The sequence below is a fragment of the Neophocaena asiaeorientalis genome, unplaced genomic scaffold (genome assembly GCF_003031525.2).
Source record: "Neophocaena asiaeorientalis asiaeorientalis breed wild unplaced genomic scaffold, Neophocaena_asiaeorientalis_V1.1 scaffold131, whole genome shotgun sequence".
In the NCBI taxonomy this organism is placed as follows: Eukaryota; Metazoa; Chordata; class Mammalia; order Artiodactyla; family Phocoenidae; genus Neophocaena; species Neophocaena asiaeorientalis.
The window spans coordinates 245,021-271,531 of NW_020173201.1; the positions used below are offsets into that span (position 1 = coordinate 245,021).

At 40.6% G+C, this 26,511-nt stretch overlaps 1 protein-coding gene across 1 annotated transcript in view; it reads left to right on the top strand.

The window, feature by feature from the left end:
- The window catches only part of SLC16A12 (solute carrier family 16 member 12), an 84,314-nt gene extending 58,222 nt beyond the window's left edge, over positions 1-26,092 (top strand). The window contains exons 2-7 of the mRNA XM_024744863.1: positions 2,509-2,757; positions 13,379-13,482; positions 16,058-16,201; positions 17,802-18,381; positions 20,561-20,820; positions 23,381-26,092. Coding sequence (XP_024600631.1) covers positions 2,648-2,757; positions 13,379-13,482; positions 16,058-16,201; positions 17,802-18,381; positions 20,561-20,820; positions 23,381-23,643 — 1,461 coding nt within the window. The 5' untranslated portion in view covers positions 2,509-2,647 and the 3' untranslated portion in view covers positions 23,644-26,092. The remainder of the gene's footprint in view (positions 1-2,508; positions 2,758-13,378; positions 13,483-16,057; positions 16,202-17,801; positions 18,382-20,560; positions 20,821-23,380) is intronic.
- Positions 26,093-26,511: the final 419 nt, after the last annotated feature.

A 26,511-nucleotide genomic window follows, 5' to 3' on the forward strand; every position in this document is an offset into this window, starting at 1 on the left:
AAATTTCTTCTGGTGATCATTATAAAATTATATCCCAAATTGGGTGTTTGGCTCAATCCAGTGGAAAAATCACCTGTTAAAACTCTGATTTAGTCTCTTAAAAAATTCATCCCTAACTGTAATTAAGAAGCTTGATTGACATGCCAAAGCATACCATAAGAAACACTTGATCTCACAGTTCTTGTGGGACCACATTCAGGCCGCGCTTAGTTGGGCCTGGGTGGCTTGGCTCAGGGTCTCACAAAGCTGCAATCAAAGTGTCAGCCAGAGTGTGTTCTCAACTGGAGGCTCAACTAGGGAAAAAGTCTGCTTCCAAGCTCACTTGACATGTTGGCAGAATTCATTTCCTTCTGTTGTAGGACTGAGAGCTTTAGCTTTTTGCTGTCACTTTAGCTTTTTGAGGCTGTCCTCAGCTCCTGCTGGCTACCCATAGTTCCCTGCCACGTGGCCTTCTCCATGGCAGTGTGCAACACGGCAGCCTGCTTCTTCAAGGCCAGCAGGAGAGTGAGAGTCGGCTAGCAAGGCTGAGTCTTATTCAGCATGATCTAATCATGGGAGTCACGTGCCATCACTTGTGCCATATTCTGGTTAGAAGCAAGTCACAGGTCCCACCCACACTCAATGGAAGGGATTACACAAGGACAAGAACAACAGGATGTGAGACCGTAGGGGTAGCTCAGAAACTGTCTACCACAAGGAGCTGTGTGTGTCTTGCTTATCACTGAATCCTCGGTGTCCAGAATAATGCCTAACGCACATTAGATCCTCCGTAAGTGTTGGTAGTTGAATGAATTAATGTTGCAGATATTACTTCTTTGAATCATGTGTTGCTTTTTTTTTTTCCCCAAGTCTATGGTTTACCTTTTGGTCTTATTTATCACATGTTTTGGTGTATAGACATGTTAAATTTTTTTTTTTTTTTTTTTTTTTGGGGTACACAGGCCTCTCACCGCTGTGGCCTCGCCCGTTGCGGAGCACAGGCTCCGGACGCGCAGGCTCAGCGGCCATGGCTCACGGGCCCAGCCACTCCGCGGCACGTGGGATCCTCCCGTACCGGGGCACGAACCCGTGTCCCCTGCATCGGCAGGCGGACTCTCAACCACTGCGCCACCAGGGAAGCCCGACATGTTAAATTTTAATTTAGACAAATCGACAAAATTTTCCCTTGGTTTGTTAACATTACTTTACATCTCAGGGAGTCCTTTTCCCATCCAGAGGTTAGATAATTATTTGCATATGTTTTCTCCTAGATTCTAAAGGACTTCTTTTTTACATTTAACTCTGATCTATCTAGAAGGTTAAGAAATAAATGGAGGGACTTCCCTGGTGGCGCAGTGGTTGAGAGTCCACCTGCCAATGCAGGGGACACGGGTTCGAGCCCTGGCCCGGGAAGATCCCACATGCCATGGATCAACTAAGCCCATGCGCCACAACTACTGAGCCTGCGCTCTAGAGCCCGCGAGCCACAACTACTGAGCCTGTGAACCACAACTACTGAAGCCCATGTGCCCTGGAGCCCGTGATCCACTGCAATGAGAAGCACACGCACTGCAACGAAGAGTAGCCCCCGCTCGCTGCAACTAGAGAAAGCCCAAACACAGCAACGAAGACCCAGTGCAGCCAAAAATAAATAAAATAAATAAGTTTATTTTTTTAAAAAAGGAATTAAATGGAGAGTTGTAACAGGAGGTAGCAAATAATCCTTTTTTTTTCCCCCATCCCTCTTTGCTACCTTATTTAGTTGTATTGAATTATTATGTGCTAGCTTCTGGGCTTTCTATTCTGTTTCACTTATTTTTCATTCTCTTCTTGCTTCAATTTTTTCCATCTAAGAATTATAGCATTCTTGGTCAGAAAGGCCAATGCAGTTACCGTCAGAATCATTCAGTATAATAATTAAGACATAGCCTAAGCTGTTGTAACAGAAAGACTCCAGAATGGAGAGCCTCAAATAAAGCTGAGGCTTATTTACCTTTGGTGTAACAGTGAGGGTGTGTGAAGTCGGGAGCTGGAGAGGCACCTCTTCCCCACAGAGTCGTTTGAGAACCCAGGCTCATTCTGTCCTGTAGCTCTGCCAGCCCTTAGGGTGATGTCTGGCCTGTGTGGTTGGAACTGTCTCATCCCCACATCCACATTCCAGTCTATGGGAAAGGAGGTGGCGGAAGTCTTAAGAAAGTGCCTTTGCCTTTGAGCTGAGGAACCCAAAGTGGCATGTATTATTTTGCTCATATCCCTTTAGTCTAGACGAAACCATGTTGCCACATCTACCTTCAAGGTATGGTATCCAAACTGTCGTCATGGATTTGGCTAAAAGTTGAGAAGATCTGTTATTAAAAAAAGAAGAAGGGGGAGAGGTTCCAAGGATAACTAATGGTCTTTGCACTAGGCCAGTATTCACAGTTAACGAATAATCATATTTAACAGGAAAGTAATAATCATTTTCACCAAGTGAAAAGCTATCTTGGATATGGCAATAAAATACAACTATGTCCTGATTTTTGGTTTTAGATGGCCAGTAACCCATGTTCCAGGTAGCACTCTATACCAGTCTTGAATGCCAACAGGAAATCACTGGACAGCAGACCCTTCCAAGATCATAACTGGGCTGTTGGAGTAACTTGGAAAAGAAGAAAAAAGAACTGAAGCCATGGCAAAAGTAAATAGATCTCGGTCTACCTCCCCACCGGATGGAGGATGGGGTTGGATGATTGTGGCTGGCTGTTTCCTTGTTACCATCTGCACCCGGGCAGTAACCAGGTAGGTGGGACTTTCTTCTCGATTTATTATCAGATGACCTGGCTTGTCTTTTTTTCTAAGTCGGCTTCATTCTAGTTCTGAACCTGTCATTGTGAAAATATATGTGTAAATATATGTTTTGTGCGTGTGTGTGTATTTCCTTTGACTGCTTGGATATCTTTTTCTTTGCAAGGAATGTGATTTTCTGACATTTAAAAGTCCTGGGTAGTGGTCTCTTATAATCTCTGACACATAAACCTGGAGTGTTAGGACATTTTTCAGCTAAATATTATGGCTATGCCAGACATTTATTTTCATAAGCAGCTCATCCCACAAAGGACAAATATATAAGCTCAAAATAGTCCTTGAAAACATCTCAGCTCACCAGAATTCTGAGCCATTGGAAGCTTAAAGCCTAGAGTTTAAATTCTTTTGCTTCATTTTGCACTTGGCTGTGGTAGTGGAGGCTGATTTCTAGGTTGAAGGAGAGAAAGAGCATAAATACAGGGATTCTCTCATCTCATTTGGTCATGTTTCCTCTTTTCCTTTTACCCAAGGGCATAGCCTTGACTAAAGTTAAACGTGCGTACACTGAGATGCGTTCATCTCATTTACATTTGGAATAAAGCCACACTTGAAATCTGCATGTGCTAGCTCTCTCCTCTAGAGGTGCCTTCATTCAAATTGAACTCTGTTGCTCTTCTCTGGCAACACTCCCTTGGCAGCCAAAGAAACTGATTTGCACTACATTATCTTCACTTGATAGCATCATCAATAAAAGCATCGGGCTTCCATGGTGGCGCAGTGGTTAAGAGTCTGCCAGCCGATGCAGGGGACACGGGTTCGTGCCCCGGTCCGGGAAGATCCCACATGCCACGGAGCGGCTGGGCCCGTGAGCCATGGCCGCTGAGCCTGCGCATCTGGAACCTGTGCTCCGCAACGGGAGAGGCCACAACAGTTGAGAGGCCCGAGTACCGCAAAAATAAAAAATAAAAATAAATAAAAGCATCGATGTACCCCCCATAACAAATAGATAATGCAGGAAAGAAGCAGGATGTTTGTTTTTGCTACAATAAGGATTCGTTGATTATGTGTCAAAATAAACCGTAGATTTGTTTAAAATAATATGATGGTTGAGTCTGATTTTTCTCCCGTCTGGATTATGGATCTTGTGTTCTGGGAGTGAGAAGGTCATAGAGTTAAAAGGCATCTCTTTCATCTTGGTTCTTACATGTGGAAGCTTTCATCATTCCCATGAGAGGAAAGTTCTGGAAGTGAGCTTAGTGCTTCTTTAAGAAGGGCGGCTGGGAACCAGAAAAGAGGATTGTGGCTGGCAGCAAAGGCCTGTTTTCAGAGGTTCCTGGGAGAGGCTGAGAGGAGGATACCTGAGCACAATAGGCTCAGAGGAGAAAAGGGTGACACACCAGGAAGCAACCAAGAGAACTGGAGACAGAGACGAGGAAAGCAGCCTGCACGGTGATTTGTCAATTCAGAGGATCAGTGCCTATTGGGCAGTTAATTCTTTTTCCAGTTTTATGGAGAACTACCTGACATTCATCGCTATATAATTTTAAGGCATACAGCATGATTTTTTTTATTGAAGTATAGTTGACTTACAGTGTTGTGTTCGTTTCTGGTGTACAGCAAAGTGATTCAGTTTTTTTATATGTGTGTGTGTGTGTGTGTGTGTGTGTGTGTGTGTGTGTGTGTATAACTGAATAGATATATTCTTTTCCATTATGGTTTATTACAGAATATTGAATTTAGTTCCATGTGCTATACATTAGGACCTTGTTGTCTATCTATTTTATATATAATAGTTTGTAAGCATGATGATTTGATTTACATATACTATAGGTTCGGCTAACATCCGTCTTCTCATATAACTACAATAAAAAGGAAAGAAAAGAAAAAAGATAAAAACTTTTCTCTTCACAATGAGAACTCCTAGGATTTATTCTCTTAACAACTTTCCTATATATCATACAACAGTGTTAGCTGTAGTCATCATATTGTTCATGACATCCCTAGTACTTATTTATCTTATAACTGGAAGTTTGTATTTTTTGACCACCTCCCTCCAATTCCCTTCCCCTCCCCACCCCCCGCCTTGGTAACCATAAGTCTGATCTCTTTTTATATGCGCTTGGTTGTTGCTTTAGATTCCACATATATTTAAGATTATACAGTATTTGTCTTTCTCTCTCTAACTTATTTCACTTAGCAGAATGCCTTCAAAGTCCGTTCATATTGTTGCAAATGGTAGGATTTCCTCGTTTTTTTCTGGCTGAATAATATTCCATTGTATATACATACCACACCTTCTTTATCCATTCATCCATCCATGTCTTGGCTATTAAAAATCATGCTGCTATGAGCATGGGGGTGCAGATATCTTTTCTAGTTAGTGCTTTCATTATCTTTGGATCTATTCCCAACAGTGGAATTTCTGGATCACATGGTAGTTCTATTTTTATCCCTACTGTTTTCTATGGTGGCTGTACCAATTTACAATCCCATCAACAGTGCACAAGGGTCCCCTTTTCTCTGCATCCATACCAGCATTTGTTATCTCTTATCTTTTTGATGATGACTATTTTAACACGTGTGAAGTAATAGCTCATTGTGGTTTTAACTTGCATTTCCCTAACAACTAGTGATGTTGAGCATCTTTTCATGTACCTGTTGGTCTTTAGTATATCTTCTTTGAAGAAATGTCTATTTAGGTCCTTTGCTCATTTTAAAAATTGGGTTATTTGTTTTTTTACTGTTGAGTTATGTGCATTCTTTGTATGTTTTGGATATTAACCCTTTATCAGATACGTGGTTTGCAAATATTTTTTCCCATTCTTTTCACTTTGTTGATGGTTTATTTTGCTGTGCAGAAGCTTTTCAGTTTGATGTAGTCCTGCTTGTTCATTTTTTATTTTGTTGCTTGTGTTTTAGGTGACGTATCCAAAAAATCATTACCAAGACCCATGTTGAGGAACTTTATTCCTATGTTTTCTTCTAGTAGTTTCATAGCTTCGGGTCTTATATTTAATCCTTAAATCCATTTCAAGGTAATTTTTGTGAGTGGTCTAAAATATGGGTCTAGTTTTATTCTTTTACATGTGAATATCCAATTATCTCAGCACTATTTACTGAAGAGACTGTCTTTTCTCCATTGAATATTCTTGGCTCCCTTTTCAAACATTAGTTGATGCTTAGGTTTATTTCTGGGTTCTCAGTTCTGTTCCACTGGTTTATTTGTCTGTTTTTATGCCAGTACCAAACTGTTTTGATGACTACAGCTTTATATTATAGTTAGAAATCAGGAAGTGTGATACCTCTTTCTTAGTATTTCTTTGGCTATTTAGGATCATTTGTGGTTCCATATAAATTTTAACAGTGTTTTATCTACGTCTGTAAAAAATGCCATTGGATTCTTGATAGGAATTGCATTGAATATATAGATGGCTTTTGATAGTGTTGACATTTTAATAATGTTAATTCTTCCAGTCCCAAAAGATATCCCAAACATGGGATATCTTTCCATTTATTTGTGTCTTCTTCAGTTTCTTTCACTGATGTCTTGTAGTTTTCAGCATAGAGATCTTTCATGCCCTTAGTTAAACTTACTGTATTTGATGCTATTGTAAATGGGATCAATTTCTTTATTTCTTTTTTGGAAATTTTATTGTTAGTGTATACAAACACTACTGATTTTTGTATGTTAATTTTATATCCGGCAACTTACTGAGTTCATTGATTAGATTTAAGAGATTTTTGGTTGTGTCTTTAGGATTTTCTATATATAAAATCATATCATCTGCACATAGAGACAATTTTACTTCTTCCTTTCCAATGCTAATACCTTTTATTAATTTTTTTTTGCCTGATTGCCAAGGCAAGGACTTCTAGGACTGTGTTGGATAGGAGTGATGGGAGTGGCCACCCTTGTCTTTTTCCTCATTTTAGAAGAAAAGCTTTCAGCCTTTTACCATTGAGCATGATATTAGCTGTGGGCTTGTGACTTATGGCTTTATTATGCTGAGATATGTTCCTTCCATGCCCAATTTGTTAAGTTTTTATCATAAATGGATGTTGAATTTTATCAAATGCTTTTTCTGTGTCTATTGAGATGATCATACAATTCATTTCTTTCATTCTATTAATATGATGTGTCACATTGATTGATTTGTGTATGTTGAACCATCCTTGCCTCCCAGGAATAAATTCCACTTGAACCTGGTGAATGATCCTCTTAATATGCTGCCAACTCAGTTTGCTAGTATTTTATTGAGAATTTTTGCATCTATACTCATCAGGAATATTGGCCTGTAGTTTTCTTTTCTAGTAGTGTCCTTTTCTGGTTTTGGTATTAGGATAATGCTAGTCTCATAAAATGAATTTGCGAGTGTTCCCTTCTCTTTGGTTTCAATAATATGCTTAAAAGTTAAACCATACATCTGGAAGGTAAAAATTCAAACAATACAGAAACGTATAAGATAAAGCCTTTTTCTCCTCCCTTCCTGAATCCCTGTTTCACTGCCTAAAATTAATCTCATAAATAGTTTCTTGAGATCTGTCCAGAAATTTTTTTAAAAACCTTATGTCCACATATAAAGCATGTTCTTTTCATTTACACCAATGGGATCATATTATACACACTGTTTTGAACTTTTTTTTGTTGTTTAATATCTTTTGGAAATATTTCCATATCAGCACATAGGGCTCTACCTCACTGAAAGGTAGGTGCTTAAAATTTCACCATATGGATGTTTCCATAATTTATTTAAAACATTTTTATTGATGGACGTTTATATTGCTTGCTGGTTTTTGCTTTACAGACAATGCTACCATTTATAATCCAGGGCATTTAAAAATCATATTTCCCTCTTACCTTGTAACTGATGATGCTTCCTTACACATAAAATTTATATAAGCTTAAAATTGTGCAGGTTATTAAAGTAGTCATTCTTATTTATTTACTCCCTCTGTTCGTTAATGTACATGGCTTACATATTTTTGCTTCAAGACATCTTGTTACCAAACACATTATCTATGTTAAGAATCATATTTCAGGACTTCCCTGGTGGCACAGTGGTTAAGAATCCGCCTGCCAGTGCAAGGGATACGGGTTCGATCCCTGGTCTGGGATGATCCCACATACTGTGGAGCAACTAAGCCCATGCACCACAACTAGTGAGCCTTGGCTCTAGAGCCCATGAGCCACAACTACTGAGCCCACATGCCACAACTACTGAAGCCCGTGTGCCTAGAGCCCGTGCTCCACAACAAGAGAAGCCACTGCAATGAGAAGCCCACGCACCGCAACAAAGAATAGCCCCTGCTCACCGCGACTAGAGAAAGCATACACGCAGCAACGAAGACCCAGCACAGCCAAAAATAAAAAATAAATAAATTTATATATTAAAAAAAGAAGCATATGTATGTGGTTATTAAATTTTACCTCTGACAAGCCTACTCACATGTTTGGGCAAGAATCTCAGGTGTTACTTCTGAATTTTACATACCTACAGTTTGATATGACTAGTCAAATCAGTTGTAAAAAACCCGTCAAACAGAAACCAAAACAACAGAACAAGGTAAAAAAGTCACAAGAAATAAACATAGTCCCACAAATATTAAACCCCTCAAAACAATTTAGTGGAGAGAAGAGATTATGATTTACAACACCAAAATATCTTATTGTCGTTTGGGGTGCTTTCCTCTTAGTTGTCCTATGTTCTTCCACATTTCCAACTTCTGCATCTCTCTTTTACTAATTCTTTCTCTCAGCTTATAAGCTCAGATTCTTCACACCTCTACTGTACCGTATCTAGCCATGTGCTCCTACATAGCTGCCATCTGTTCTTCCTCTTCCTTTCTCATTCACGTTCTTGAAGTTGCTACTCAACCATTTCACTTCTTTATCTTCCAGTGACTTCTCTAGCAACTCTCAGCCTGCCTTCCCTCCTAATTTTCTTCCTTTCATACCTTGAACCTTGAACAATGTTTAATGAGCATCCCATACATGGAAGCTATGGTACTGGATATTTGGGATTCAATGCAAGATAAGACAGACATGGTCTTTGCTGTCACAGAGCAAGAGTCTAGTGGAGAATACAAACAAATGCAAAGAACATCGCCACACAGTGTGGTGAGGGTCCAGCGTGTAGTGGAAATACTTAAGAAAGGTATCAAGCCCAGACTCAGGTAGTCAAGGAAGCCTTCCTGGAGGAGTTGACTATTATCTTAAAACTAAAAGAATGAGGGCGGATGGGAGATCATCCTAGAAAAAAAGATTCTCAGAGGTGTGAAAAAGCATGTGTGGTACGTCAAAAGTTGTAGAAAGAAGTTCAGTCTCTCTGAAGTGAGGAATGCACCAGATGGGAAGAAAGGAGAGATGCTAAGAAGGACCAACTTATGCAGGGTCTCATAAGTCATGTTAAAAAGTTTGAAGCGGGCTTCCCTGGTGGCGCAGTGGTTGAGAGTCCGCCTGCTGATGCAGGGGACACGGGTTCGTGCCCCGGTCTGGGAAGATCCCACATGCCGCAGAGCGGCTGGGCCCGTGAGCCATGGCCGCTGAGCCTGTGCGTCCGGAGCCTGCGCTCCGCAACGGGAGAGGCCGCAACAGTGAGAGGCCCGCGTACCGCAAAAAAAAAAAAAGTTTGAAGCATCAGGATCTGATTTGTGTTCTAGTGAGGAGGACACTTGGACCATGGAGTGTAGAATATACTGAACGTAGCCAAGTGTGAATTCAGGAAAATCAGTTAGGAGGGTTTTGGCTGCAGTCCAGGAGAGAAGTGTTGTCATGAATGATATAAAGGCAATGGAGCTCCGTGGCAGCATTTGAAAGATATTTATAAGGTAGAATAGCAGAATTTGATAGTTGATTAGATCAGTGGTCCTAAACAGGCTGACTTTGCTCTCCGGGGGGACCTTTGGCAGTGTCTGGAGACATTCTGAGCAGGGGCCAGTGATGCTGCTAAATATCCTGCAACGCACAGGACAGCCCCCAGGACAAAGAATTATCAGGTCCGAAATGGCAACAGTGCTTCGATTGAGAAACCCTGGGCTAAGGATAACTTAACTATTTTGATACTGAGGCTATATCCAAGAAATCATTATTCACTTAAATCGAAGGCCTAGTGGTTAGGAGAAAATAATAGACTTTTTATACTAGTCTAGCAATATTTAGGATGTGAAGAAACATCGTAGAGTTTCCTGTTATTGTTGTACCGAATTAAAACTAGTATAAGGCTGTTGCAGTTAGCTCATGCTTTAGGAAAAGTGCTGCGATATTTTAATTAAATTTAAATTTATATACTCAGCCGGGTAGTTTATGTTATCATTCTCTGCATTTTCGTTGTGACTATGTTTCAGTACTCCAAACTCTGATATAATTATTAACCTAGCATCGGATCTACTATAGCACGTTGTCTGGCTTCTTAAATCAGTGGAAGGGGAAGGACAACTTTTGATGTCCCTTTGATAGATGTCATCCCATACAGTGCTCAGTGTGGAGGACAAGAACGGCACTCTGGTGAATACGGAGGTGTGGCATCTGGAGGGCCTCAGCTGCAGGGTGAACATCAGCTGTCAGTGTCCGCAGGGTCCCCCTCACCTGCGCAGAGCTGCCTCTCCCGACAGCTCGCCCCTCCAGCGGTGCCCATATCCAATGATTGACGGAGGGAGGTGGGTAAAGGCCCGCCCATTTCCCTGGGGATTTGCTGAGGCCTGTCAGGCCTATATCTGTTTGCCCAGCTCACTCTACCTAATCCTGCCCACAAGTGTTGATCCCTCTCTGTACTCTGCACATCAAACTCCATCCCAGTACCTTCTGGGACTTAGGATTTAGCACCCTATACCAGGGGTCTCCAACCCCCGGGCTGCGGACAGATAGGAGCCCGCGGCCGGTTAGGAACAGGGCCGCACAGCACGAGGTGAGCAGGGCGAGAGTGAGCGGAGCTTCATCCGCAAATCCCCATCGCCGCATTGCCTCCTGAGCCATCCCCCACCTCACCCCACCCCGCCCTCCTTCGTGGAAAAATTGTCTTCACGAAACCGCTCCCTGGTCCCTGGTGCCGAGAAGGTTGGGGATCACTGCCCTATACCATCCCTTTTCTCTTTCCTATCACCAGGACTGGCAACGTAATTACAGGGCCTGGTGCAAGATGAAAATGCAGGACCCCTTGTTCAAAAGGCAGGAAAAAAAGGGCTGGTAAACGTACTAAAATGGGAAGCTTTTCCTTTTTTCAGCGGTCTCGGTTTTTCACGGTGTTTTAAATTTACTATTTAGTGTTGTTCTGAGTAAAGAAAATGGAAATGTTACATTAGTAGCACAAATCTGCCGTTCATCTTTATATTACCGGTAGCCCTACCTTTTACTTTCCTTCTGTGTCATCATTTTCAGCATAAGCGATCAGGTAATCCAGAGAAGCAACATGAGTAAGAAAGGATCTGATAGGAATCCTCGGCCCTTTGTCTTTCTTAAAACACCATTGCCGCCTTCTGCATTTGAAGCAAGTTTTGGTTTGAAAGGAAAGCATGGTCTTTCTCTCTCACTCCCCTGTGCACATGCTCACTCAGTTGTAGGTGTAACACACCTACCTGGTACTCAGTCTGAGTCTTACTGGACTCCCACACAAGAGTCTACTGGAATTCTGTGTCCTGGGGCATCTCTAAGACTATGTGCAAATGGAAAAGCACAGAATTGCAGACTGAAGAATCCGTAGCTCTCTGCCCACATGCATGCTTCGTTGTCCCATTGGACTTCACTTCCAAAATGCAAATTCAAAGATAAAATTATTAGGAATTTTAAGACAGTGATAGCTGAGTTGAACCAAGTTTAATGCTTCTGAGTGCCAGATTCTGTGCGACTGTATAGGTTGTATGCCCATGAAGCTGGACCATCATAACACAGCAGTCCTGATTCACCCTGATTCTCTTCCCCCTTCTGTAACTTTTCCATCACTCACTTTTACATCCAGCAGCAACTGGAGAGGAAAGAGAGAGTAAAATAACAGGTTATTAGGGGCTGCTGAAGCATAATGAGTTGGAATGTGGTCCTATCCAAGGAGACAGATATCCTCCTATCTCATCTCCAAGCTGCAAGGCCTGATTTCTTTCCCTGCTATCACGGAGCTCTAAAAGCTTCCTGTCCTGAATTATCTGTGTGCGGTTCATTCCAAACTGTTGCTTCTGGATCACTCATGTCTTGTTTTTCCTAAGTAATTAGCTATTTTTCAGCATAAAAATTTCTCTGTCTCTGTCTCTGTTTCTGTCTCTGTCTCTACACCCCCATACGTATGTATATACACACACACAGATAAATTTCTGATTGTGTAAGAAATCAGGTTTGCTGTAAAATAATTCAAAATGCAGAATAAAGATAAAAAATCATTTATAACCTCACCATGCACATATAATGACCGGATACATTTTGGTTAATATGCTTTCAGGCTTTTTCTAGTTACATGAAGTACATTTTTATAAAAATAAGCCCTTACTATATGAGCTATTTGGTAACTTTTTAACTTAACATTATATTGTGAATTTATTTCCAAATCAATAATACAAAGCAAATTATTTTTAACACCTAATAATATTTCATTTTATTGATGTGCAATAAGTTACTTAACCAGTCCCTTACTGATGGACATATATGCTGTTTACAATATTTGGCTATTATAAATAGTTCTCCGGAGTATATCCTTTTATGTGTATCTATTATTATTATCATCACCATCTGTTTATTAACTTTGCTTAAAACCTAGAAGTGAAATTGCTGGGTGATGTATAATACTTTATTGTCAAGTCTTAACTTGTATAACAACCTCTTAGAAGTTTCAGATGTTAGTGAAACAGGATGATGAGTAACAATCCATGTGTCTGACCTGTCATCTTTTCCACAAGACCTTCCCTACAGCAGTGATCTTCACATCCACTTGGTTTCAGCAGCCACTCTAGTGGGTGAACACTTGTTTCTTTTTTCTTTAATTAATTAATTAATTTATTTATTTATTTTTGGCTGCATTGGGTCTTCGTTGCTGAGGCCACTCTAGTGGGTGAACACTTGTTTCTTTTTTTCTTTAATTAATTAATTTATTTATTTATTTATTTTTGGCTGCATTGGGTCTTCGTTGCTGTGCACGGGCTTTCTCTAGTTGCGGCGAGCAGGGGCTACTCTTGGTTGCAGTGCGTGGGCTTCTCACTGCGGTGGCTTCTCTTGTTGCAGAGCACGGGCTCTAGGCGTGTGAGATTCAGTAGTTGTGGCACACGGGCTCAGTAGTTGTGGTTCAAGGGCTCTAGAGCACAGCCTCAGTAGTTGTGGCTCACGCACTTAGGTGCTCCTCAGCGTGTGGGATCTTCCTGGACCAGGGATCGAACCCGTGTCCCGTGCATTGGCAGGTGGATTCTTAACCACTGCGCCACCAGGGAAGTCCTAAACACTTGTTCTTATCCCTTAGAACATCTCGATGGTCAGCTTCTGATTTCCCACTTATTACAGGCCAGCAATGTACCATTCAAAATCAGTTAAAACCCCTGGAGACTGGAACAGATGATTGAACCAAAACTTGAAACTCTCAATCGAATACATGTTCATTCTTTTTTTTTTTTTTTGGTATAAAATGTTTGCACTTTTTTTTTTCAGATGTATTTCAATTTTTTTTGTGGACTTCCAGACATACTTCTGTCAGGATTATGCACAGACAGCCTGGATCCATTCCATTGTAGACTGTGTGACCATGCTCTGTGGTGAGTATCTCCTGGGATAGATAATTACTGGCTACCCTTGAACTATACATGACAGTGACCTTCCACTGCCTTTGATGACCAGTTTTCCTGAGTAGAAGGGCTATGATTAAAAATAGGCTAAAACCATATAAAAAGAAAAGTATGATCCTGCATTTGGCCAACCCCCCCCAGATGTGCTTTTGCAGTTAACATTCTTGGCTGATGTCAGATGGACCAGGTAGTGAATACAGTCAATTGGACACATACCTATAGAGATAGGGAACTGGGCAATCACAGTACTTGTCCTGATTTTGGACGCAGTTAACCGTACAGTATATGCTTGCTTTCTTCTGAATGCTGTGGTCCCCTCATTCTCCAGTCACATAAACAGCGATTGGAAAGTACCACGAGCCATTTCAATGTGATCTCCTTAAATGAGTGCCAACAATGTGTGCATCACGTCTCAAGTCTCGTTTTCATTATCATCCCTTCCCAGAGAGTTCAAAATTTGGCTCGTTTTTCATGCATCAATCTTCATTCTTAGGGAAGTATTGTAGAAGGATAGAATGGTGCAATCATGAGATAAGCACATTCACTACGGCTGTAGTTTTCATCAGGAGCCACACAGGTGCTACGTACGGTGTACAGAGTGTTCTCAAGATTCATGGAATCTCTCATCGATCTAAGGAAAAACTAACCTTGAGATTTTTCTTTTTAAAACTTTCCAACCAAAGTTATTAGATGAGTGCCATAGACATTTTCTGCAATTGGGTCAAATCAAAATGATCTATTTGCAGACTAGACCCATTTAATCCTTTCATTTAGATGACTCCTGAGTATTTTAGAAAACTGTTATCTCTTCAGGCCATGTCTTAATGGCAAAAGAGAAATACTATATTATTTGGTATCATAAATAATGTCATCTGTTCCATTCTAGGTACTGATTCATATTTATTTTTAGAAAAATGTACATAATCAGGATTTGTGCTGAAATGTATTTCCTTGGTTGGGAGGAATTTGAGTGCAAGTCTAGGTTTCATGAGATGGCTAAGCTGACGCTACTGATAACACAGGAAGGTCATAAGGGATCAAGAAATCATATTTTCAGGTTTTATTTCTAGCCTGTCTTTTTTCTTTTAACCAGTAAGATGATCACTTGGTTTTCAGGGTCAGATGACTAGGCACAGCCTTTGTGTGAGCATGCCAAGACGGCCATGTTTATCTTTCATGGAGGATACAGGTGATTCATTTCTCTCACTGTTATCTTTTGGAGAATATTTATAATCCCTCAAAGAGGAATAAATGACCTTCAGTGACCACAGTGGTCACAAGGACCATGTGAGGCACTGAGCTAAGAGCGGGGTCATGTTAGATGCAGAATATTTAAATTCTGCAGAATCACGTCTGGGACGCCCATTGGGGTCATATCCGTCCTATGATGAACAGAGAAGTGAACATTCTTCATTGAGTTTAGTATACATTTTGTCACTTTCCAATAGCCATAGCAGCACCAGTCTGAAGATTTAGATATATTTTCAGGAGATTTGCTCATTCCTATTCTCCAGAGGTTATATATGCAGCCAGCTACTATTCTAACTAGATGGGATATTAAGCTGATGACTGATTGTATCATGTACATTTGTGTCACACCCAATTTTAACCTGATGGATATAAAAATTATACTCCACAGATACCTAGAGAATTGGCTCTTCTGATCTTGTTACTAGGAGTACTGGTGTCAGCATGAATTATTCTTCAGAAAGAAATTCACATACATTCCTCACCCATCATCTCTGCCATCAGTCTGAGAGACCCAAGGAGCCAGAATAACAGGGTGAAATAACCCTGCGCTCGGTGTAAGGTTCCCTGAACTGTATAGTTCTTGGTGATCTTGGGTATGTCATATTCCCCTAAGCTTCAATTTCTGTTTGGCCTCTTCCAGCTTTAATTATTAGTCTATAAGCCTGGAAGTTGGCACAATTCTGACACATTGTTAAACCACAAATAGAGTGAGGCCAACCAAAATGTCATCATCTCATTTCCTAGATTTTCTGGGCTTTGATTTCTCATCCACAGCGTTTCCAAAAGCCCGGAGACAGTGCCAGATTGTGAAGTTTGTCTATGATCTCTCTGCCTGGACTTTTCCTGCATAACACTGCTGGCCATGCCGTGTTGCCCACTTTCCTTCTCTACCATTTACCTGTCATAATTATTGTTAATTGTGTATGATCAATACTATATGAGACATACAAGGCACATCGCTGTGCAAGTGACATGGAGTTTAAAGGAGCCGATTCACTGTTTAAAAAACACCACATAATCCTGGGATTATGGCTGTCATAGAATGGAGATGTGGAATGAGCCGTCAAACGCCAGTCAGGAGATGTGATCCTAATTCCAGCTTTGCTACTTATTCTCTGTGGGACCATGGACAAGTCACTTCCTCTCTCCTTGGTTTCCAAATCTGTAGAATGAGTGGGGCGGGCTTGAGGCTTTGAAGATGGATCGTTCTCTGCTCTGCCAGTGCAGCACCCACAGCCTTTCCACAGTGCCCTCAAGGCCTTTGTGTTGAACCTGTTTATTATTGTTTTTGAAGCTCCACTTGGGAGTGTTGTCAGTAACCATTTTTCCTGTCAAGTGGGAATCATGCTGGGTGGCTTGCTCGCATCTACTGGTCTCATCCTGGGCTCATTTGCCACCAGTCTGAAGCATCTCTACCTCACTCTGGGAGTTCTTACAGGTAAGGGCACTTTGTACCACCCTTCTCACCCCACCCTACCCAGGGGTTGTCAAGGCCACCAACAGATCAGTAATTCATAAAATATCCATTTTGTAAGATGCATCATTTATCTTAACGTCTGCCTACCTAGCAGTTAACCAAAAGGGCTAGAAATCCAATGGACTGTCGTACTGTAGTGAAAATGTATCACCACTTTAATTCAGCCACTTGACAACAGTGACCGATGGCTTTCCCTTGGGCAGCCGTGTATGACTGAGATTCTCCACTCAGAAGCAATGTGACATTAGCCACAATGTCAATGATTGGCAATGATCATTCTCCCAACATCTTTGCCGAGACATTGAAATACTGTCTGTGGTTGACCTGAGTTGCCCCTACTCTATAGTGAGTACCATTGTCCAATAACTGGGGTTTTACCATTTTAAAAAGAAAGCCCCTTGTGAATATCCTTACATTTCACGTGTTCTGTCGATGTTATGGAAGTATCTTTAGAGAATGAAACCCATAGAAAGAGAAGCAACTGATGTGCATTCCATAAATCACACTTACAGGGACTGCATAGGATCAAGGTGGGCTTGGCTGGTGGGACTAGAGTAGCAGTTTTCTGCCCCATCACTCAGAGGGGAGGGTAACACTAACGCTTGTCTGGGCCACAGGGGTAGTATGATCAGGCCAATAAAGGATATAATCTCATAGTAAGGTTATAAATCTAGCTCTGTCTGTCATCCAAAGGGCCTGACTGCTAGGGTTCCCCATCATCCCAGTTTACCGGGAACTATCCTGGTCTTGGTGCTGAAAGCCTCACATCTGGGAAAGCCCTCAGTCCAGGCAAACTGGGATCATTGCTCACTCTGCTCTGCAGGTGGGAACAGGAGCTGAAGGTAGTCCTCCTTTTCCTTCCCTGACATTTAAATTCCAGGTTTAAAGCCCTTCAAATTTTCTTGACTTAAAAGGAATAGAATTGGAAAATCTTGAAGAGGCTTTCTGCTGACTTTAAGGGGTATTTTCAGGTGGCTATGTGTACATGCTATGCTCATGTATCAAATTGGCACAATGTTTCCTAATATGTGAGATTACTCTGGAGCTTTCACGGGGTCACAAATGCTGTTTAAACCCAAATTCCAGTGTGGTCCAGATTATCAGAGTTGTGTCTTCAGGGGCAGTGAAGAGTTGAAGTAATTCTCTGGATAATTTAAAAATACTTAAATTATCCAGAGATAATTTAATTTATTAAAATTAATTTATTAAAAAAGAAGGGGTGGGGAGAATAAATTTCTTAGGTCAATGTTATCCTGATTTTCTAGTTAATTCAAATTGAGCTTGTATAATAGTTTTTAAGTTCTTCATTTTATTTTGCTTAAGTCATATTCCCTTAAGGCCTTTCTCCCCAAGAAGAAAGTCATATATACGCTATACTTTGCAAATTGTGGATGACTGGTGAGGGGAGACTCATTTTCAGCTTGGTGTAGAAACCAGTTTTAAAAGGGTTTATTTGAAGGTCAGATTCTCTTTATTCCAGACAGTATGATTCTGAGAAATGTTCTTTCAGTGGCTGTTCATGCCGTGCCACCAGCACTCATAGAGTTCTCTTTATCCCCAGGTCTTGGATTTGCACTTTGTTACTCTCCAGCTATTGCCATGGTTGGAAAGTATTTCAGCAGACGGAAAGCCCTTGCTTATGGGATCTCCATGTCGGGAAGTGGCATTGGCATCTTCATCCTGGCTCCTGTGGTCCAGCTCCTTATTGAACAGTTTTCCTGGAGGGGAGCATTACTCATCCTTGGGGGTTTCGTTTTGAATCTCTGTGTTTGCGGTGCCTTGATGCGGCCAATTACCCTTAAAGATGACCAAACAACTTCAGAGCAGAACCATGTCTGTAGAACCGAGACACAAGGCTTTCAGCGGGCGTCTCCCTCTTCGACTTGGACTAAAGAATGGGTGCAGACCTGCCTCTGTGGCTCTTTGCAGCAGGAATACAGTTTTTTACTGATGTCAGACTTTGTTGTATTGGCCATCTCTGTTCTATTTATGGCTTATGGCTGCAGCCCTCTCTTTGTATACTTGGTGCCTTACGCTTTGAGTATTGGAGTGAGTCACCAGCAAGCTGCTTTTCTTATGTCCATACTTGGGGTGATTGACATTATTGGCAATATCACGTTCGGATGGCTAACCGACAGAAGGTAAAATCCATGAAACCGCCATTGGTTCCCCACTAGGGACTTTAAACTTTGAGTTTCCCCTCATCACCTTACCCTCTAGAATACCTAGGTCTGAATAATGTTAACAGGTTTTTGATATCTGAAGGCAACTCCCTTGTTGGTTCTTCCAGTCAGAGGTCAGCAAACTTTTCTGTAAAGGGAGAGCTTTGTGGGTCCTATGATTCCAACTATCCAACTCTGCTGTTGTAACACAAAAGCAGCCATAAACAATATGTGACCAAGAGAGAGTGGCCATGTTCCAATAAGACTTTATTTAATTTTAAATTAAAATTTTAATTTCTCATACAATTTTTCCCTCACAAAATTTTATTGTTGTTTTGATTTTTTCCAATCATTCAAAATTGGAAAAACCATTCTTAGTTCACAGTCCAAAAAACAAGTAGTGGGCTGGATTTGGCCATAGTCTGCTGACATCTGTTCTAGATTTTTTAGGATGTTGGGTATGTATAAGTGGCAGAAGCGAAGTTCTGGTGACAGATTTAATTCCATTGTAAGTCACATCAGTCCTCCGGTGAGACAACTTCTGTCTGGGCATTGTGGTTTTAGTTTCTTTTGAACCACCCCAGAGTGGCTGGCAATAGAGAGAGGAACAGATTCCAGTCCAGGCAGGAGGATCAGGTCAATAATAACACATTATCTGTAGCCACGTATTTATTTATTTATTGATTGATTTTTTAATTTATTTTTATTTTTTATTTTTTTGCGGTACGCCGGCCTCTCACTATTGTGGCCTCTCCCGTTGCGGAGCACAGGCTCCGGATGCGCAGGCTCAGCGGCCATGGCTCACGGGCCCAGCTGCTCCACGGCATGTGGGATCTTCCCGGACCGGGGCACGAACCTATGTCCCCTGCATCGGCAGGCGGACTCTCAACCACTGTGCCACCAGGGAAGCCCTGTAGCCATGTATTTATATTTGACAGTGCAAAGAGCAAATAGTTTCATTATGATTTTAGGCTTAGAAACCAAAGTTATAAGATATCTACTGAGTAGTTTCTTCAGCTAATGCTAATCTGTTTGGATTGAAGAGAGCAAACTACTCATATTCTCCTAAATGAAGGACTCTTCACACTTGAGCCATGACCTGGAAGAGCTATCATCCTATGGCTTCTCACACGTTATGTCTTTGGGAACTAATCAGGATCCAACTGCCATTATCCAGTATCGTGAATATAATATTTAGTATTAAATCCACATTTTTAATGGTTAAGGAGTTGGTGGGAGAGCAAAGGGTAACCATTTTTACAATCAAACAACTCAACAAGAAGCAGCCTGGTATAAGTCTGAGAGAGGGATCTCTAGTCTGAGATATACAAGACCTAAGTTCTTGTGCTGGCTCTGCCCCGTATTATCCCTGTGACCTAGAGAAAATCACCTAACCCTCAGATCCTCAAGGGTCTTCATCTGTAAAATGGGCCAGTTCAATATTTGCCTATGGACATTATAGCATTTTGTGAGGCTTAAATGAGATTGTGGGCAGAAAAACATTTGTAAAGCATAAATTGCTGGTGCTGATATTATACAGAGTCTTTAAAATAATTTGTATCATAGATGGGTTTGGATCTACAAAGGGGAAGTGTTCACGGAAGTACCACTGGGGAAGTCTTGAAATACAACTTAGTCCTAATACAAGACCTTCATAATCTCTGGCAAATCACCTTCGTTTCTTCATATTATGGCTTCCTCTTTGTATAACCACTTGGGTTACTGAGCATATATGATGTGCTGGAGACTAACGGATGACACATCTGAAAGCATCTAGAAAATATTAGTCTCCTGACACTCTATGTGTTATTTCACAACTATCCTTGAATAACACTATGAGATAGACAGCCTCCCCATTTTATAGCTAAAGGAATTGAAGTTAGAGTTAGGCAGTTAGTAGGTGGTAGAATTGGATTCAAACTTCTATCTTTCTAATTTTAGAGCACAGGTTATTTTCTACCATACCATGCTTCCTGGGAAGATACATTCTTGCATTTGCATATACCAAAAGAAAGACAGGAAGACAACGTAGAAAACACACAATGCGGAGGCCATCTCTATAAATAATTGTAGTGCTTACTGCTACCTGGGCATGATTCTAGAGCTCTTTGATAGAACCTGTGCATACTGCACTCATTCTTGGTCTTCACATCCACAGGTGTCTGAAGAATTACCAGTATATTTGCTACCTCTTTGCCATCGGAATGGATGGGCTCTGCTACCTCTGCCTCCCAATGCTTCAAAGTCTCCCCCTGCTCGTGCCTTTCGCTTGTACGTTTGGCTACTTTGATGGTGCCTATGTGACTCTGATCCCAGTAGTGACTGCAGAAATCGTGGGGACCACCTCTTTGTCATCAGCACTTGGCGTGGTGTACTTCCTCCATGCAGTGCCGTATTTGGTGAGCCCACCCATCGCAGGTAAGTTTGCAGAGAGAACCCTCTTCTCTGTCATACTGGTGTAAAAACAGTGAACTCACACACACCCATGAGGATTGGAAGTAAGTTGGGAAGAGTGAAAGAGAAAGGGATGCCAGAGCCACCAAAACACCATGGTCTCACCTACATCCTTGTTTTATAATCTTCTTCCAACTAACTGGGGGACCTTAGCATACTTGGAAAGAAAAAATCCCAAATTAGGATCTTGATTCCATTCCACACTAATGATAGAAGCAATGGAATGAAGCAGCTGTTCAGACTTATAAATAAGTTGGGCACATTCAGAGGGAAGGCTGGCAGGAGAACAGGATTCCAGTAGGGGGGGAGCGGTAGGCGGTGAAGCTGAAATGATAAAGCGCGGGTGTCATAGTGGAATGTCTTGAGTGCCAGCCGAAGGAGTGGGGCCCTATACGCTTCAGAGAATATGGCTAGTATTACAGCTTTTGTGCGAAGGGGTAGTATAGTAAAGAGTATATTTTAGAAAACGTGATCTAGCAATTGATCTGGTAACTTAGGGGAGAAACAGGATTTCATCCTAATAGTTCAAGAGCCATCTGATAAAGGCCTGAACTAGGGCTGCTGTGGCAGAAATGAGAATGAGCTCTGGGGCAAGGGGGACATTTTGGGGGAAAAAATCAACTGAATTTAGCATGTGGGGATGAAGGAGGGAAAGAAGTCCAAGATAACTTAGGAGATAATGGCATGGTTGAAAGAAATAAGGAAGCTGGAGAGAGTAGCTTTGCCAGAAAAATACTAAAAATTTAATGTTTAGACATATTCAGATATCTGAAATACCCAATAAAATGCTCAATAACGCTGTTTAAGGATGAAATCTGAGAATTTGAGGGAGGCCAGATTTGGATATACAGATTTGGGATTCAAGATAAAGCATCTAGAATGTTTTGTAAACTGTAAAAATGATATAAAAATTAAAAACATAATTAAATAAGTAATTCAACAAATATTCATTGCATACATTAAACAAGTAATTCAACAAATCTTTATTGCCTGTGTACACCAGCACTGTGTTTGGCGCTGTCGGTATAGCAGCAAACAAGTCAGAACCCATGCCTTCTTGCTGGGGTGTGTGGTCTAGACCAGTGTCTCTCAGAATGAGGTCTTGGGACCACCTGCATCAGAATCCCCTGGGGCCCTTGTTAGAATGCAGACTCCTTGACCCTCCCGCTGTGATCTGGACCTTCGGGGGTGAGTTCCAGGAATCTACACTCTCAACCAGTTTTCTTGTGATGCTTCTGTACACTAAAGATTGAGAATAATTGGTCCAGATTATTACCTGCCTAAATCAAAAACGAGAGTGAAGAAGTTCTCTGAAGATAGGCAGAAGAGATATGAGTCAAACATTTGCTTAGAAGGAAGGGAGGGAATTTTTTGAAGAACGCAGGATTTCTGCTTTAGCTGCTATTATGAATACAAAGTTTGGCTTAGTTCTAAACTCCAGCAATTGCTAAAGCATCAAACCAAGGGAAGCTGACTGCTTGATAGCTGCTGACTAAAATTCCTCGTCAGTTTAAGCTCCATGATAAAGGACTACATGTTTAGTGCTTCATTTTTGGAAAATGCCCCCCAAAATGTTCCCACATCCTCCCTCCACAGCCACTTTTTTGTATTTTCCAACCTTTAGGGACAGTGTAACTCTGTTAAAAAGTCATAGGACATAAATTGGGATTCCTGGATCCTTTTTTCAAACCATGGCCTTCATTTGGCAAATCAGACATTATACTCATTGCCAGGTACTGGAGGATTAGCGTGTGAGTTCATATTTAATACTTCTCTTATTGAATTACTTTTAAGATAACTCTCTACTCAATCTCTTCCGTTTTCTGCTACAAAAATGTACAAGCAAATCACATGATAACTAAAATATTTGAGAGTAGTTTGGATTGCAGGAAACTTTGGGCTTCTAACAATTTTTGCATGCCTTTTTGACTAATGGTTTTGAAGTAGGTGAGAGGAGAAATCATACACTTCTCTGGTGGATTTTCTTGGCATATAAGTTTGGAGGAATTTTAAAAAACCTTTTTAGAATTTGAAAAGGAATAGACACATGTATATGTATAACTGAATCACTTTGCTGTACACTTGAAATTAACACAACATTGTTAATCAACCATACTCCAATATAACGGAAAAATTTAAAAAACCTTTTTAATCACAAAATAATTTCCTGCCAAGGTCTAATTTTACCCCACTGAGTCTCTGATTATTGTGACCTATATTTTGCATATCATATACTCTGGCTCTCCTCAAAATTTAGAGCCGGAATAGATATTGTGGTTAATTTGTTGCAATAAGAGATAAAGAAAATTTATCTTTTCTTTAAAGATAAAGAAAAAAAGAGATTACAAAAAAATTCTGTGATTACAGAATTCTGCTTTCTGAAGTTTGCATTTCAAACTGTAAGATGGTCCAATAGCAGCGTTGCTAGCAGTCTATTGTTATTATGCTGACAAATTATTAGATTTGAAAATGGGTAAATAATTGAATTTTCAACTCAATATCATTTTTCTGTTGCTTGTTATAGGATGGCTCGTAGACACGACTGGCAGCTACACTGCAGCGTTTCTTCTCTGTGGGTTTTCGATGATATTTAGTTCTGTGTTGCTTGGCTTTGCTAGACTAGTAAAGAAGATGAGAAAAACCCAGCTGCAGTTCCTTGCCAAAGAATCAGATCCCAAGCTGCAGCTGTGGACCAATGGATCGGTGGCTTATTCTGTAGCAAGAGAATTAGATCAGAAAGATGGGGAGTCTGTGGCTATAGCAATGCTTGGTTCCAACCCCGCATGATCAATGGCCTTGAGCCTGAATCTTCAGGGCTGAAAGAGGTGGGACCACTGTATTGTACATGTTTCTGAAGGATTTTATTTTGGCAGAAGTATTGCCTTCTAAGGAAATTTATCGTTTTATTAATATGTTTGTAATGGAAAAATAGCAAATAACAAAGCAAGCTGGACTGGCTCAGAGTTTCCCCGTTTGGGATTTGTACTCACAATTGAACTCGCATCTTTTGGGCAGTGAGCATCCCACTATGGAGGATGTTAGGACATAGCTGATATAATTCGCTGTAAATAGAGGTCATTTCAAGGCACGACCAAAGCAGATGACACTGGACGCAGCTTTGTTTCAAATTCTCTGCCCCTCCGTCTTCCCTCCTCGGTTAGAAGGTAAACAGAAACATTGACATGTAGGTTTCTTTATGCTGTTCAGAGAAGGGGGTCCTGTATTAATCATTGCCTTTTGAAGAACCTAAAGTACTCTTCAACAACCTGTTTCAAATGCTAATGAGAAACTCCAGTAGGAAGAAGGTTTGGCATCCTCACCTTCCACCACACTGAAAGCTCTTTTCCTAAGACGAGGCACTTAACCTCCAACCAGACGCTCATCTCTGTTGCTATCACATATAATACTTACTCTAAATTGAGTAGAACACACCAAGACACATGGGCGATTTCTAAATCTTACCAGAAATGTTAACACTAATGCTTCCCTTTTTTTTCCCTTTAGAAATAAAGCATTTATTTAAACTGTAGACAATTCCTGTTAGGAACGGGAAAATGTTGGCAGCATTCCAACTGGGCAGGAACTGAATTCTTGAATCAGCAGGTCTCTGGTGAAAGTTTTCTTTTCAGATCAGATATTTAGGTTCATTACCCAAAACAGGACTTGGGAGTTTTGCCTGAAAAATATTATTCTAGAGATACTCTGAAGCTGAGATTCCTTTCTCCCTGTGTTCATTTTTGTTCCAATGTCCACTGCTCTTCATCTCTTTATAGATAATCATTAGTGGACCTTTTCGGCCGAATGAGAAGACTTCAGGGGTTAACCTCAGCATCACAGCCCTCCCACAGATTGTAGCTTTGGTCAGGGGAGAGGGAGGACAAAGTTAAGAAGGCTAGTGGTGGCTAGTGGTTTTACAGTTTATAATCACATACCTTAACTCATTGGATTATAGTTTGCTCATTCCCAAGTACCCTACTTGCCTGTGGTGTGGGATAAAGTCTTCAGATTGAAGAGGGAGGGCATAGGGAGGGAAGAGAAAGGCCAGATCCCCCAGCCTGTCTCCGACCATTTTAAGTCCTCTGAATTATAATCCTGAATCCCAAATCATGTTGCACTTGTAACACAGGGGCAAGTTATACAATTGAGAGGGGATTTTAATTACTCAGAAATTTAAAATCTGAACCTCAGGGAACTATTTTGACCCTGAAGGCCATTCAATCCACTGTCCCCCAACAGATCTCACAAATGCCTTGCCAGGGGTGCTGAGAGAAAAAACACAGCCGTGAGGAAGATCCAGGGTTGACTAAGCACATTCAGCAAGAGTCTTTGCCTATAACTGGATTATAAATATATATAGATATAATTATATATTAATACATGGCTTTCCGAATGAAGCGCTGACTTGATTTGATGGCAGAAAACTAATATCTCATAGGTGTTTTCCAAAGAGAAAACAGGAATGTTTCCTGTTATCTTTATACTTAGTTTGAGAATTTAGTTGTGAAACCACTTCCTTTGCAATTGCAATTCCATTTGCAATTTTAAAACAATATTTGGAAAATATCTGTAAACAGTCAAAGTCAAAATGAAGTTTTATGTGTTTGGAATAGCACTTTACACTAAATGTCATTTCTTGAATCTTCAAGCCTAAAGATTTTTTGAAATATAAAGAGTTATAAATATTCTTATACATATTTTTTCCTAGTGATGATCACAGTAAAATTTTGTTTATCTGGTTCTGTGATGTAATTTCTCTAAAGTATTATAAGTACTCATGAAAAATGAGCATAGAGATCAGAGCTTTTAAAAACTTGTATAAAATATTTGTGATATTCTGCCTTTATACATGCATACTTTTCTTTTTGGAGTGGCATTTTTAGGAAACCAGTAAGGAAAATGTAGATCTTAGAGGTTACCATTGTCATCGACACAAAATTTTACTGTTATGTTCCATTTGTCTACACTGTTTATTTCAAAATGGAGCCATTCATGGGAATGATGTATTTTTTTTGTGGAATCAAGAACAAAATTGTGGTGGGATGATTTTACATCTTAAATATTTCTTGATATCACTGCAAGTTCTACTTTGAAATTGACTGAGTAGAAAAGCAAACAAAATGTCTAACTTCTATAGATACACTGTACCATTTGTTCAGATTGTGATTTCACTAACAGATTGGCTATTTATGATAATATTTTCTTATTTCAAAAGCATAATAAAATGAGTTTATAGTCATGTTTGGAAAAACATTTTTCCCCCGCACAAAGGGTTTGGATTGTATTGTGAGTGGCTCTGTCTGGATTATGCCAAGATGTAACTGGCATATAAAGATGTGGTACGCAATCAAATAATTTACAAAAAGCATAACCATTTATTGAGAACTTCCAATGTGTTAGCTACCGTGTTAAGCACTTCCTATGCATTGTCTTATTTAATCCCCATAATAGTCTGTATTATCACCGTTTAATAGACATGGAAACTGAGGCATTAGGTCCCACGTCTTCTGACTCTGTAGTCACTGCACTCTAGTGCCTGTAGTGAATTCCTGTAAAACTAGGAAGCCATCTGATGCTGGAGTCTGCCTCCTTCCCTTTGCACCTGCTCAGATCTTCTCATGTGGGTTCAAGAAACCATTTGGAAATAAGCCCTTCCTT